At 41.7% G+C, this 15,080-nt stretch overlaps 1 protein-coding gene across 1 annotated transcript; it reads right to left on the bottom strand.

The window, feature by feature from the left end:
- Positions 1–298: 298 nt before the first annotated feature.
- Positions 299–11,438, bottom strand: CLBA1 (clathrin binding box of aftiphilin containing 1). Its single transcript, XM_066188958.1, has 6 exons — positions 11,219–11,438; positions 9,931–10,615; positions 6,397–6,545; positions 4,839–4,968; positions 3,026–3,139; positions 299–2,044 (listed from the first exon to the last, which is right to left on the bottom strand). Exons 2-6 carry the CDS (start codon positions 10,387–10,389, stop codon positions 1,877–1,879), a joined length of 1,020 nt encoding a protein of 339 aa, XP_066045055.1. The 5' UTR covers positions 10,390–10,615; positions 11,219–11,438; the 3' UTR covers positions 299–1,876.
- Between the last annotated feature and the right edge of the window lie 3,642 nt (positions 11,439–15,080).

Genomic DNA, 15,080 nt, shown 5'->3' with positions numbered 1-15,080 from the left:
AAAGTGTCTGGCCGAAAGAGAAAGACCTGGAAGGTGGAGCCCATCACCTTTGGAACCCCAGCAGTTTGCTTCCCTGCTGAATCACAAGGGCAGGGTTTCTTTCCATTCTGTACCTTGGACAGGGCTGTAAAATCTGCTAATATGAAGGAAAGATGACATATTCATCCTTCTCCCAGAGTGACAATGCAAAACATTTTTTGATACATTCATCCAATGCTCACAAAAGCAAAGGCAAATTTGAAAGCCCAGAGGAAAAGAGGGCTCTGATGCATCAGTGAATGTTACACACACCACAAGTTCCCCCTCAAGCCCCTCTGCAGGCCCCTGCTTGTCTGAAAGCATAAAAATGGGATTTTATTCTTATAATTGATTTTAATAATGTTTATTACCAACCTCAACTATTCATTCACCATTTACTGGCAATTTAACATTTTGTGAGCTTATGACTACAGTCTATTTAATACATGTTTTAAGAGCTCTGAAAGAATATAAGGGAAACGGAAAATTAATTCAAATCTAGGATTAACTGAAAAAGTGAACCCTGCTCTTGTATCCAGATGAAGTTTCCAGTTTGGACATTGCAGGACTCCCTCCAGGACCAGGGAAGCTGCAGAGCCACTTTAAAAGAGCATTTTTCCAAATGCCCTGTTCCATCTACTGAGTAAGCAGGGCAGAGTTCACCCCATGCTAATAGCACTGAGGTATCATAAGCATTTCTGAAGTTATTACAGCAATTGAAATGTCACTGCTGAACAGTTTACTAGATTAAGGATTGAAGTCTGCCAGTGCTTTATAGTATTCTTAATTCTAAGAACAGAATAGGCTCATCATTAAATAATTAACTAACTTAGTTTTGGAACATCCAACTCTGTTCCCTGCTTTCAACACATAAAATATCAGTTGCCATGCTTAGCACCTGTTTAAGACAAAAAGTCATATAAAAATTTCATATTCAGAATGGCCAGAGCAGCACAGAGATCAGTAGCTTGTGTAAAAGTTACTGCCAATGAATAAATAAAGCTGTTGCAGTTGGCAGGGAACCAACACAGATTCTTCTGAACGACAGTGAAGTGCATCCCCTGTGGCACTCAAGCGTGCAGGGAGATGGGCAACAGTCAACAGTTTCTGTAAAATTTTTAAAAGGCAGGATTTTACACCATTATGCAAATCCTGAACTGCGACACTGCTGAGCTTTTACAAGCAGAGTATGCATGGTGTAAGTGTGGCTGAATGAACCCAACGTATCCTGTGACAATCAGCTTCAACAAGGTGATTTATTTCAGCCACAAACCAATGCCAGAACGAAGCATTTTGCTGCCTCCACCCCCATCTCCACAGCAGGCTTCACCAGACAGAAATTAAAACACTTTTATTCTGCTAAACCTCACTGAAAGTCCCCAAATGAAGAAGTCTCCTCTCATTACACTCAGCAGTGGCAAAGCAACTGATCTCAGCTGGTCCAAACTGGAGCAAGTATGAGGAGAGATGGTCAAAAGGCACAGTACAACACACCTGAAACTTATCGAAATTTTGGTAGGGAAAGAAGAGTTTTGATTGAAGAGGCATTAAGGCCTAAAAGGTCAGTAGTTCAGGAGGCTCCACCAGGGTTATTTTGAAGCGTGGTTGCAGCTGCAGCATTTACTGTAAGAGACACAACTCTGCAGCAAAACTTAGCAGAGCAAAATTACAAAATTTGACTTCACAACTAAACAGGAGAAATGTCTTCTAATAACGTGTCCATAGGTCCCTCATATACAGAAATATGTCACTTTCCTAAAGAATGTCTGTAGTCTATAGTACCAAGTCAGTAACAAAATGAAGGTAAACTGCATTCAGTTCAAAGAAAAGGAAAAAAAAGCTAAAAATTGCATTTAGTTCAAAAAACATCACTACTAAAAAATTTCATTTTTAGGTTGTGTGTAGCAAAAATCTGCTTCTTCCTTGGGATTGTTATACACTGTGTGTTTTCATTTGATGATGCTGTCTTCAAAAAGAGGTTACAGGTGAAAAGCTGACCATGTCTGGAGTCTGGTGACACAGAAAGCTGAGTGAAAAAGAAAAACTTAGTTAATTTTTTCCATCCTACAGGAGGTTAATCACTTTGCATATGCCAACCTAATTTTTATAAATTTTCATTAAAATAATTTTTTTAAATTTATTTTTTATTTTGTAGAGAAAAAAGACATAAATATGAAGATAAATAGAAAACGTTCCATTTTATTATTTGACTTTTTTTAAAAATAGAAATAGCAACATATGTTTTTTAATGAAATTTTCTTTGAGACACCAAGCTGCAGGGTTTGCTCTTTCCCTTATGAGGCTATCCTAGAAAAATATTGTCATTTTACCTTAACCTTGTACCAAAATTCTTTTTTCTTTTATTCCTCTTTTGTCTACCTCAAACCACTTCTCCTTAGTCTAAACCTGTTTCTGTGTTTTACACATTTCCTATCTGATTCAACTACTGTGATCCCCCCTTCATGTACTCACTGAAGAAAGCAGAACTGAATTGTGAAGGAGTAAGCTGGACAATCCTTGTAAGTTTTATTTCTGAAATTCTCCAGGCTATCATCTCTTATGTACAAGCTTCCCAGAACAGTTATACACCTTCACTCTCCAAGGCAGTAAATAGAATAAAACAGAGCAATGAAAATGTGTCTCAAACTACCTGTCTCCACAGTGGCTACAGCTCAATTTTATTCTTCACTGAGAAAGGGATCTTGGGTTAAGAATATTTCTTCAAAATACGTTGCTAAAAAAACAGACTGAGGTGACTGAGGTGTTTTACAGCAATGGAGAATGACACAATTTTCAACTTGCATTGCTGTAACAAGAAACAAATAAGTGCCAAAGTATCTTTTCCGAAGCTGTCAGAGAGGTTTCAAAGAGCAAGAACCAACTCCACATCCAGAAGTTGTACCAGGACTAAACCATTACATGAGAACAGGTGCTGGGACAGCAGGGGGGAACATGTTAAATACACTCCGTGGTTCTCTGAAGCGCTCACTTCCAGAACAATCCTTACCTTGGTCTGGATCAATGCTTTGCAGTCATTAACACTGAATCCATCAAATCTAAAGTCCTCATTATCTTTGACATTTGATTCCTCAAAAATATCAGCCTGGTTCTCTGAAACATCCTAAAAAAAAAATAATTTACATTTTATTTATTAATTGATTTATGCATTTCTATCTGATTTCAATACATAAAACCTAAAGAGAAGTTCCCCTCAAATAAAGACCACTAAATTTTACTTTCCGAAGCTGCATTTTATCATGTGTCCTCCTCTGCATTAAAACAATTTTATGCCGCAACCAGTTCTACAAATGATGCCTCAAGTTTTAGCTTTTATATTTTTCAGATTCTGTACTGCATTAGTGTATAACTCTCAACTCTGTATAGAATGCTAGTTAGCTTTCTTCACATTTTGGTCAGACTAAACAATCCTTTTGAGGCCTGAGAGCCAAGGTCATCAACACAGTCTCAAGCCTGAAAAGTATAAACAAAAGTAAATCGGGGAGAGAAGCAAACTGGGAGAATGTGTCTTCATTACCTGAAGTTGTAATTGGACAATTAACATCTGATATGCAAATATATCTGTGTGAGAAAACTGGACACCATCATCCATCTGCCCAAGGTGTATCCTTTGGAGGCCTTTTAATAAATATCTACTTTATTCTCTAACTCTGTCCCAGGTAGCCCCTCAAGGCATCACCTACACACATGAATCTGTGACTTCAATTAATGAAAAAGCCATTTCCAATTAGAATTAGCCTTAACCAGCACCAAAGCATTGCTGAGAAATGCATCTTAATCAGTATTGTTAAGAGCAATACAGTTTTCCAGTAACAGATAAGAAGTAATGATGTAAGTTTAAGCCGCCTGGGCATTGATTTAATGCTGGGGGGGCAAGAAAGGAACAGAATGGGAGTTTAGCTATGTTAGAGAAATGTCTCTGATTCTCTCTGTTAAATTACAGTTCTACAAAGTGACTTTTTCAAGAGCAAAATAGGTTTCTACCTTCAGCACCATCCTTCTGTTTGTATATAACTAACATGAAAAGTCAATTCTGCCCATAAAATTATTACCTTGCCAACCCTGTGGTACAGCATTCAAATAATCAATTGAAAGTTACTTCTGAGAATTACATGTGACTAATTAATCCCATAAATAACTGAATTCTGAACCATCCCTGACACCTGTATCTTCTCAAAACAAGAGATTGACAAACAGAGATATTTCTATTTGAGGTCTTTCAACACTGCTCGTTTGGTTTCAATCCAATTTAAAACATACTCTCCCTCAAGCCTCCCAAAGGCAGACAGAGGAATAATGTGAGGAAAGGGGAAGTTGAACACACTTTCAGTTTCTTCACAGCAAAAACATCCAATAACTACTGTAACAGCCTCTCTGATTCAGATCTGAATTTCACTTAACAGAAAGGTATTAGAGGCTAACAGTTTTCTCCCACTCTGGGCAAAAAAGTAAACAATCCTACTGCACACACACCAGGGAGCTGATTCTCCATCTCTACCACCTGAAAGCTACTTCTCCATCTCTTCCAAAGCTGAGTGTACCACCTAACAACAGGGAAACTGTATTGGGCAGACTTCAGTGTAAAGACAATCAAAGTGTGATCCTGCACAATTTCTTAGTTACTTAGACAAGAAGATGAGAAAACACTAAGCTTTAGTCTTAAAAAGCTCCCTGTTAAAAAAAAAATCCTTTGTGACCCACCCAGATCCAATCCCTCACGTATCTGCATGTACAGCTTAGAGAAGATCAGATTCCCAACCCAGTGTTTATGCTGGCACAATGGAAAACCATTTTTCAATTACCTTTTGATTTGCATCTATTCCGAGAACACTCAAGAGGTTTTCTTGGCAATGAGATTTACTCCAGGGATGTCTTAGGCTGGGGGTATTATCAAAGTCTCTGAGTGCTCTCCATATATTTCCAGAATCCATGCTAGGAAACAAAATACAACTTGAGGTTTTGAGCTGAGGTTTCCAGTGCACATATGCAACAGTTATTTTCACTACATACAGCTGTATGCTAACCTTGATCTAACAAGCAACTTCTCTTAAAACTCTATCTACACTTCTCCAAACTATCAACCCAATGTATTAATGAGCTGGCATGACAATTAGTGGAAGCAGTAAGTCACCATAAATGTATGTTTGTGCTCCTCAGATAAGGAGGGCATTAGAAGCACAGTTCAGAGACTGGTACATGCCAGCAGCTCGCAGTGTTCAGCTGCTTCTGTGAGATGTGGGCAGAGTTCAGCCCTATGAGTCCTGGACTTTGCCTTTTCTGTCTCTCAAGTCCTTCTCCATCCCATAGGCCACACTTCACCTCTGCAGCCCCTGTCCCACAAAACAAGCCAGAGGCACTCACTGCTGAAACAGCAAGGAGAGAGTTCCCTCCATGTGGTACTTTGGATTCTTACACTGCATTCATCACATATAAAACTTCAGTTGGGCTTTACTTAATGTGCACTTGTCATTGACCATAGTTACTCATCACCGTAGCTCAGGAAATTTTTGTTTTCACTTGGCACTCTGCTGTAATAGTGCAGTCCCCTTTATAATTATATTTCTCCAGTTTGATACTGATTAAAATATAACACATATGCAGGGGAACTTGGCTGGAAGGGTGCCCACATTAAAAGTTTTACCTATGTTTGTTTCTTCTGAGTCTTAGGACATTTCTCAAGTATGATCTGACACTGCCTTCTAGACACAAAGTCTCCAAGTTACGAAAAAATAAATCCAATGCTGTTCAGTAACTACAATAGTGCTCTGAAGCTGCTGATCCTTAAAAAACACATAACAAAACTTGAAGTGTTCCAGCTGTCACAAGAGAGAGCTTGACTAATGATACTAATTGCTATTAACACAGCCCAGGAAAGAAGCCAGATACACCACAGATTCTGAAGCACATCTGGTTAAACATGAGAAGAAGTTACCAACTGGGAAAACTGAGGGGAGAGGAAAAAAAAAAAGCACGTAAGTTGTTAGCAGAAGCAGCAGCCTCCAATGATGAAGAAATAAGTGGGATGTACTGTAAAGAAAGGACAAGCAAACAGGAAGAACAGGCTGCCTGTTGGGTTCTGGCATTCCAGAGGCTTAGTCATAAGAAGGCACACCAACAGCAGGAAAAACCCTAAGCAGGAATTTGTAATTTTGATATATTCCCTCCATTGTTTTCCAGTAGCTAAAACACCATCCATTTCCTTTAACAATGTGCTACAAAACTCCTAAGATCTACACACTGAAAAGCATAGTACTAAAAAGACTTTTAACTGCACCACTGGTTTTTAAATTATGAAACAAACAGTGGAATTGATGAGGAACTTTTTCTTTTATTTCTAAACTGTTAATCTAAACTCATTACCAAAGTTGATTCTTCAAAAGTTCAGAAATCCAAACATCTTCATTATTTGCATCAAGAACTTGCTCTAAGCTTCTTATGCACTCTCTGGACTGTGGTACAAAGACTTCTGGAAAGCCCAATTTAAATATCTTCTCATAGCTATTGTCTTCCTAGAAAAAAAAAAGAGATTTTTATTACATATACCGTCTGTACAAGCTATCTCCATAGTTCATGAAGGACCTAGTCCAAAGACTACAATAATTCTAGAGATTGTCTTATTGTTTTTAGGATTTATAATTATATTAATAGCAGAGGGACTGAGCTCATATTTCAGTGTTTTGAGTATTTTGAGTACCTAGAATTAGAGGAAGCAAGAATCCCAGAGTTTCGGATGAACCTTTGTCTTTAACTTCCCAGCTTCTCGGTCATAGATTTGCATATTTAACACTTATGGCTCCTCCTTCTGCTCAGTCGATTCAGTCCAGGTCAAATCTGATGTAGGCATCAGTTCAAAAGCTTGCTTTGCTAACTCGATATTCAAACACTCCTAATTCAAATGTAACACACCTGCCAAATGCTACAGTTACCAATAAATACTGGCACTGTGCGAGTCTGCAAAAAAGCTGGGGTTGAGGATGTTTCTACATCCTTGTATTTGCACCAGACTTTTCCCAGCCTATGTTAAAAATCAGAGCCAGATTTAAATCCTGGTTCCTCCTCAAGCAGCAATGAGGAGGAGATTTGGAGGACTGACCACAGCACAGGAGAGATCTAGACAGGAGTAGTGGAAGTAACCACAAGTGAGCAGGGTTATCTGACAACTAAGAAATACATATACAAGGGAAAACATGCATAATTTACATCCTATCCTAGAGGCATGCCATCTGGTTCAGAAGCTGTATCCTTTTATTCCTTCAAGGAAGGAATTACTACAATTTTCCAAATAAAAGCAAATTATTTGACTTCACCACCCTGCCCAGAGACTGCAATGCAGGAGCAGCAACACCGTGTGAAAACTCAAGAATGGAACCAGTCAATTTGGGGTTCTTGCCCAGCAAACAACTTAGTCTGAAAACCCTAAGCATGGATACTCCATATTTTTATAGTTTCATTTAACTGTAGTTCAAACAGCTGAAATATTTCCACAGTCTCATTACACTGAACTCAGACGAGTGGGGTGAATACTGAGAGAGTACAGATTTAATCTAAGGATAAGTAGGCAAAAACAACAGAGCTGGTAGAAGGCTTCTGCACTTCTGACCATGCTTCAAGGAACAGAATTTGTTCCCCATGCTGCTCCCTCCTGAAGTAAGGCCTTGCTAAAATCCTGTCCTGATGATTCACTGCTGGGACATTCAAAGACTCCTGGGTAAATTCCTTTGAATCTTGCCCCAAGTGTCACATTACTTTCAATCAATCTGTAGATTATTCCAACAGGGATACAACACGGAAGGTCCTGATGGATGCTCGAGAAGCAGAATTCTGTGAAGTAACACTTGCTAAAGCATACATGGTCAAGGAAAAAAACCAACAACTTCCAGATAGGGACCAAAACTGAAGTGGGATGGGAGTCAAGGAAAAACCAGGCTGCTCTTCTTGGCTTTGAGATGGGGGAAGTTGCAGCCCCAGGAAATGCATTGAGGGAAGCACAGCTCTGCCTCCATTGCAGCATCTCTGTAGAGCCTCGGTCCAACACACATACAAGTCACTGACTTAAAGTTTAGCCAAGACAGATAAAGAAAACTTTTTTACCTTTATTACTGTCTATTTCAGTGAGTGTTTCTGTAACAAAATTTAGGTATATTTCCATTTATCTTGTGGCTTTGTATTAATTATAAAAAAAAATCAATGTATGAAGTTCACATCAGTACTTTCTGAATAAATCCTCCGTATCCTATTATATCAAAATACCCCACGGCTTAAACACAAGCACCAGTCCCTCTCTCAAAGGCCAATGTTTAAAGAGCACATGAAAAATCCTCTAAGTGTTTAACCGTGTAGGCAAAATACCCAGCTACTGCAAGGAAATTAATGATTTTTTCCATCTTTAAACACATGGTTCTGATCCCAATTGATGTCATTTAATTAACTCAAGCAATAAATACTGAAGGTCAGACCTCTGACCTGAGATGATTTCTAGACGTCCCGTCCAGCTCACCTGGCCTTTTTTCTACAGGGATAAAGGACAAGCTACACATATATTCTACACTCCAAAGGATCTCCAGCAGCTCTGTGGCTGTCTCTTGACCAGGAGAAGAGGAAAGACAACTTGAAACTAAGCATGGTTAACTTATTTAACTTGTACTGGACATTTCCTTCTGCCTTTAACAAATGCAAAATAAAGAAAAGGCTTCAGTAAGATTAAGATCTAGTGCTTTTGGAAAGAAACCAAGCAACCTGCTATATTCCATTTCAGCTTGTCATTACAACATTCTCCAACAGAAGACTTCTTGTCGCCCATTTCCAGCGTTACAAAAAATTTGAATTCTCTGTTTGTGCACACCAATAACCAGGTGTTTTGTGCACCTACGCTTAATCAGTGTGGACAGCTTTTCCCACCTGCATCTTTGTGCTTTTCCTAGTAATACCTCTGCAACAAGTAAAATTCCTAGGCAAAGGGCAAGAAATCCTGTCTCCAGAAGTCTCTCACATACTAAAACTCACCCAACAGACTACTATTACTGCTACAGATTAACCCCATGGAAGTCTTAGCTGATTGTTCTCTTTTTTCAAATGTTGTAATTTAGGATGAAAGCAGTAAGAACAAGGGGATTTTTTTTCTGTATTTCTATGTTCTTTCTTCCCTTTTGTTACTTTCCTTCCCATTCCTGCTGCATGTTTGGTCCACATGGAAACACATTTATCCCAACAAGATACAACCCTTTACCTGAACTTTTTTTTTTTGTGCTGATAAGAATTCATTGCATTATTTACTCAGAATTTTAGCTCTAACATTGTAAGAGTGAATGCTATATCCTATGCTAAAAAAATGAATTATATTATTTCTATTAATTTCTTGTGTGTCACCATCAGTCTAAAATTCCAGAAAAACTACTGGCATTATTCAGGGAGTATACTGAATAACAAAAGACGTTATTTTTGTCGATTTCTAACTCAATGCTATGTGGGTTTTTACTTCAGTAAGTTTGCAGGAAACTCACAGAATTTCTGTCCACCCTGCTTTTGTCACCCACCTTCCCAATTTGTCATTTCTTATGCTCTTTCTTGTCTAAATTTTCAACTGCATGTCCTTCAGGGCAAAGTTCATGGTGCCTACGTGCTTACTTGCCTATGTGCCTACTTATTCCTAGTGCCTAGAAGCAAAATACTGCATTACATTCTTTAAAGCTCTCCAGCAGGATCGCTTAAGTTATTTGTCAAACACCGTAAAGAAGTTGCTTTTGTTCCACTTGAGGTAGCTGCGAAGTAGCTGGACAGTTTCTCTGCATGTGCAGCATTACCCTCGACAGAGGAGACAGATACAAACCCGGAGGTGTAGAGGAAGCAGCGACACAAACATTTCTGGCCCTTGGTTTGCTGTGAGTGAACACGTACCTCATTCAGAGAGCCCGAAGCCTCCTGCGTCCCTCGGCACGGAGATGGCTCAGCACACACGTGGGCAGCAGAAACGCTGCAGCCTCCGCTGCTCAGGTCCGGATCGGCTCCACAAGGTTTTGCTGACTTCACCAAAACGTCAAAGCTATGACTGAATCTCTCTGATTTGTCTAAGGGCTCCTTGAAGCCTTCAAAATCACCCCAGGAACCACTGGGTTCTGAGGTACTAAAGCTGCTCTCAGAAAACCCCTCACAACTTCTCCCTTTGCTGTTCATTACAGAGAGGCTTTGCCGCATTGCTTCATGATTAAAAATTTCTTCATTACTTGTTCTTTCATTCCAGTTGCAGCCACTTTCATCGAGAGACACGCCACCTGCCTCAGCTGCCAGGTCCTTTGGAGGCTCACAGTATGATACGTCTGTATTAGCAAGACTTTCTACCACCGACAAGTTCTGCATCTTTGTTCAAGAGAAAAAAATAATTTGTTGAAATCTGTACTGCAAAAAGGTTACTGAAGTTCAGTTGCATCAGAAATATGAGCGTTTCCAAAACAAAATCAAATTCTTCATTTCACCCCAAAGAATAACAACACTGCTGAAACAAAACAGGATGTCCTTCAGCCTCTCCTCCAGTACTCGGCATGTGCACGTTATTCAGCCTCACTTTCTGTGGAGAGTATTAAGCCTGCAAAGAAAGGATTATAAATAAATACCTCTGTGATAAGGCCTGTGTAGGAATAAAGACAGCTGATAAGGCAGGAGAAAGAATGCTTGGGTTAAAATAAACACATTCCAGCATTATCCACTGAAAATTGCTGTAGGCAAAATTATTTAAAATTTACAGTGAACTATCTGCCCACACCACAAGAAAGCCATTAAAGTAGTGAACAATACTCAGCAAATACATAACAGAAGTTGTTGGATTATTAACTCAGTACTAACTGAGGATACTGGAGACAAATCAAAACTACAGTCTACATCCAACACTTTAAAAACACTTTCTGTAACTATTTCATCCGCCTCATGCACACTCAGATAATGCTATTTCTGCCTGCACGAGCTGCCCCATTCCAACGGCTAGAACCCTGCGAAAATATAGTATTCCCAACTATTTAGGTAATTGAGGCAGATCTAGTAAATTCAGTTTGGCATCTGTAAATGACACAGACAGCGCTGCATTGATCATGTTAGATCAATCCCATCTCCTCAAGCATTTTCCCGAGCTGTTTTGGGGGCGGGGGGGGGGGCCGGGTTAAAAAAGCACTCACTAAACGCGCTTCTCACCGACCTGCCGCTTGGTGCTTTACAGAACCAAAAGTGTGTTTTTCCCCCGGGTTTCCTTCGTAGGCGGGCCGGGCACAGACCAGGGTTGCGGCAGGTCCCTCGCCTGCCCGCAGGGGCACGGCGGAGTGACGGGGCGGGGGACGCGCGTCCGGAGCCGCGGGCGCTTCACCCGGGACGGCGGCTGCTCCGCCCGCGATGTCACCGGGCCGGGAGGGAGCGGCCCCGCCGGAGCGGCCCCACAGGAGCGGCCCCGCCGGAGCGGCCCCACAGGAGCGGCCCCACAGGAGCAGTCTCAGGGAAGCGGCCTCACCGGAGCGGCCTCACCGCCGCTCCCCGGCCGCCGCCGCCCCCTCAGGTCGCCAGGGGCGGGCCGAGGTGTGCGGGGCGGGCCGGGGCGGGCGGCAGAGCCCGGGGGTAGCCGAGCTCTCCATCCCTCTGCCCCATGGAGGGCAGGGAGCCTCAGCTCATCCTCAGAGCCCGCTGTCTCCCCTCGCTCTGCTTCGACCGGCGCCTCTCTGTCCTCGCCCTCCCCGTCTTCGTTCGCACCCGCATCCCTCGGGGTACAGCCGTCCTGCCCGCCGGGAAGAGGCTGGGGTTCAAATTGTGATGAGAAAAAGAGAAGTGTTCACACTTTTTTTGCTGTAGCATGGCAGGCTAAGGGCGCACCGGTTTGATGGTGGTGGTTCCTGTTTGCCTTTCATTTGAGGCTAGCTAAAATTCGCACAGGGTTGCAGAGTTCCAGGATACGGATTTTACAAAAGTGGCAATCAGTCCACCCTTTAACAGAACCTCAGGATGAAATAGTACGAATGGACCAACGGCTCTCTGCCTCCCTCTCTTTTTTTGCCCTCCAAGGTGTTTGGCTGTTCCCCCTCTCTGCTGAGGCTTGATCACCTCCCAAGAGGTAAAGCCAGGAGCTGTGGGTCCGTGCAGCACACTGGTCACTCGGGTGACCGTCCCATCCCACCCACCTCACAAAGAACAGGCTGCCTGCTCCCAGGCCTGCGGGTCAGAGGGAATGACAGAGAAAACTCCTCAGCTCCCTGTCCTCAGGCTGGGTTAAACATCTGGGTAGTCCCAATGAACAGGGGACAGTTGTAAAAGCAAGGAAAGAGGTTTTCTGGAGCAAGGCCCAAAGTAAAAAGCTTCTTCTAGGCACTACAGTACATATGTTTTCCAGCCCAGACACAGACACATGCACTGCTCCCACGCATCTGACTCTCATTCCAGGCTGTAGTGCTTTATCCAAGGGCGAGAGGCTGGATTTGGGAGCCATGCCCAGACGAAGAGCCAAAGAAACTTTATTGGCAACTGCCTGAAAGGGTTGGGTTTTTTTGGTCTTTTTTCTTAATTTGTTTTCTTTCTGCTTTGGAGCGGTTTCCTGCCCTGCGTGGCCATCCCGTGGCAGCCTGCAGCTCTCAGGATATCCGACCGGCTCGGCCAGACTGTGATTCAGCCCCAAAGCGCCTGACACCGGCTGGGGTGTTGCCACTGTCCCACGCTGCTGTCGCTGTGTGCCGTGGGGACCTCAGGGGCTCCAGCTCTCTCTCTCTTCAGTTTTGAAGGGAGAACAGCTTTTTTTTTTTTTTTTTTTTTTTTTTTTTTTTTTTTTTTTTTTTGGCGACTGAGATTGTTTTGCTCGGCTTTAAACTTTCACCTTTGTCTTCTCGAAGGGAAAGGCCACAAACAGTAGGCACAAAAGGCTGAGATGCTCCTCTCCTCTGCCACGCTTTGCATCTGGAGGGGAAGGGCTGCGTGGGGTTTGCAAACCCTGCCGAGTTCAAGGTGTCTCTGCAGCAGAGCAAGGGGATGTGGGAGAGCTGGGGATCTCCAGAAGCTGCCACAGGCCTCAGACACCAGAGTGTGGGAACAGAAAGAAGCTCTAGCTTCTTCCCAGAGTAACATAAGAAACTCTGTGAAGGGCCGGCCACGTCAAGCTGTTGTTTGTGTCTTTCCAGCACACCTTATAACCCACCTTGGGAAAACCAGTTGCTAGCCCTGGGTCCCTGCAGTGGAACAATTGGCTGCAGCATCTGCTGGGTGTAGCCACTGCTGCCTTCTGCTCTCAGGCAAACACTGCTGAAAACCCACACAAACACAAGAAAAACCTGCACTGGTGTGGTTTTAGAAGGTTTTCACATCAAAGGGGGTCGGTGTGAAGTACGGCCACCCTGCAAAGTGGATTTCACCTGCCCTTGTCTGAATTCAGTCCTCTGGACTCAGCTGAGTGTGTGACAGCTGCTGCTGGGATCACCAGGTCCTGCTTTAAATGACACTGGTTTAAGTTAGAAGCATCAATGCAGTTAGACTAAGAATTTTCCCCTCTAAAGTATAGTGGGATAAAATTCCTCTTATCTGTTTGGGGGAAAAAAACAATTTTACAGTTTTGTCAGACCAGGTCTTGTGCATAATTACTGCATTAATTCAATATTTTCTTTTTGAACTATCACCGTGAGGTTTTGGTTTGTTTCTTGTATTTTTTTAAATAACTCAGTCATTATTTAAAAGGCAGAGAGGTCAAAAGCTTCAGACATGGACTATAGCTTATATTTAGACACATATACATCTAGCAGAGCAGAATATCATTACTTAAAAATTCACCAATGCAAACAACTGAATTGACTGAACATTCGTCTTTAACTATTATTACTGCTCCTCCCAGCATTCCTACTGGAAAACCATTTGAGTTTAGTACACATATTCTAGAATTATTATATTTTTCTTTTTATCCTTTAGAAAAATATCAATTTGCAGGGAAAAAATTCGACATCATAACTGAAAAGTGTTTACTTTCAGGTCAAATCATGCTGTTGTATTACAAATTTGTTTTTGCTTATGAAAAATCTGGTCCTGGATTATTAAATTGAGTGGTTTTCTTGTAAATGACTAGAATTTTTTTTAATGAATTGCTTTTTTTTTCATTTATGTTTTTCTTTTGGAAAAAAAATAAGCAACAGATACCTTTGTATGCAGAATTTTCAAATCTGTTTTCAAATTTGAGTTTTCTTAATTAAAGATTTAAACAAGATTAATTTGCCTTTTAAAGGACTGAAATATTTTCTTTAATTTGTACTAAATACTTGGATGTCTTTTCTTGTTAAAAACAATACAGTTACGTTTAGCTGAACTGATATAAAGTGTCATTTAGAAAATTGAAGTAAACATGTTTTCAGAAGCAAATAATTTTGAATGACTCAAAATAGCATTTCAATAAATGAGCTGCCTTTTCAGTTAGTGATTGTTCTTTTTTTCACCCTAAGTACCCAGAGTTTAGAAGTGTAGGACATCACCAATTCTTTCACTTCCACGATAATAAAGAATGCTCAGCTTTTTGAAAATCCACTGCAGAGATCAGGTCTAAATACTGATCTAAATGACTGTCTGTGGCTTACATTTGAAGATGTGGTTGATTTTTCCACTGAAGTCCCTCCTGGAGACACAGTGGGTTTGCCATACCTTCTTCCCTCTTTGCTTTGCTGCTGGTATGGAAGGTTCAAACGGTCAGTAAATCCATCCTCTTCTTCCTGATTTACACGAGATCTGCAGATCTTCAGGGCAAACTTTTCTCCCCCCACAGTACACGGCGGGTGCAGATTCCTGTTTCCCCTGTGGAATATTGCCCTGTGTGCTACCCCAGTGTGATGGGAGCCACTGGCATGAAGGAGCCACCTGCAGCTCTCAGCAGTGCCTGGGCTAGAAGATGAACCAGGATTTTTCCAACAGCAGATGGCAGCTCTCCCTTGTCTCTCCTTCGTGCACACAACACATCTGTCAGTTCTCCTGAGCGGGGGAAGTAATTAATCCCCTCTACACTACACTTTACAGAGGTATTGGACCACCTGCTTTATGTGCTGACCACAGAAAAT

The sequence above is a fragment of the Chamaea fasciata genome, unplaced genomic scaffold (assembly GCF_029207755.1).
Source record: "Chamaea fasciata isolate MVZ Bird 193981 ecotype frontalis unplaced genomic scaffold, bChaFas1.0.hap1 SCAF_7, whole genome shotgun sequence".
Taxonomy (NCBI): Eukaryota; Metazoa; Chordata; class Aves; order Passeriformes; family Sylviidae; genus Chamaea; species Chamaea fasciata.
This window is presented reverse-complemented; position numbering and strand designations above follow the sequence as displayed.

Bases quoted from the DNA above. Each gene is read 5' to 3' on its own strand.
- CLBA1 (XM_066188958.1), bottom strand. From the start codon at position 10,389: ATGCAGAACTTGTCGGTGGTAGAAAGTCTTGCTAATACAGACGTATCA. The intron at 4,969-6,396 runs GTAATGAGTTTA...TTTGTTTCCTAG, and splicing joins CTTTTGAAGAATCAACTTTG to CATGGATTCTGGAAATATAT. The intron at 2,045-3,025 runs GTAAGGATTGTT...TTTTTCACTCAG, and splicing joins AAGCATTGATCCAGACCAAG to CTTTCTGTGTCACCAGACTC.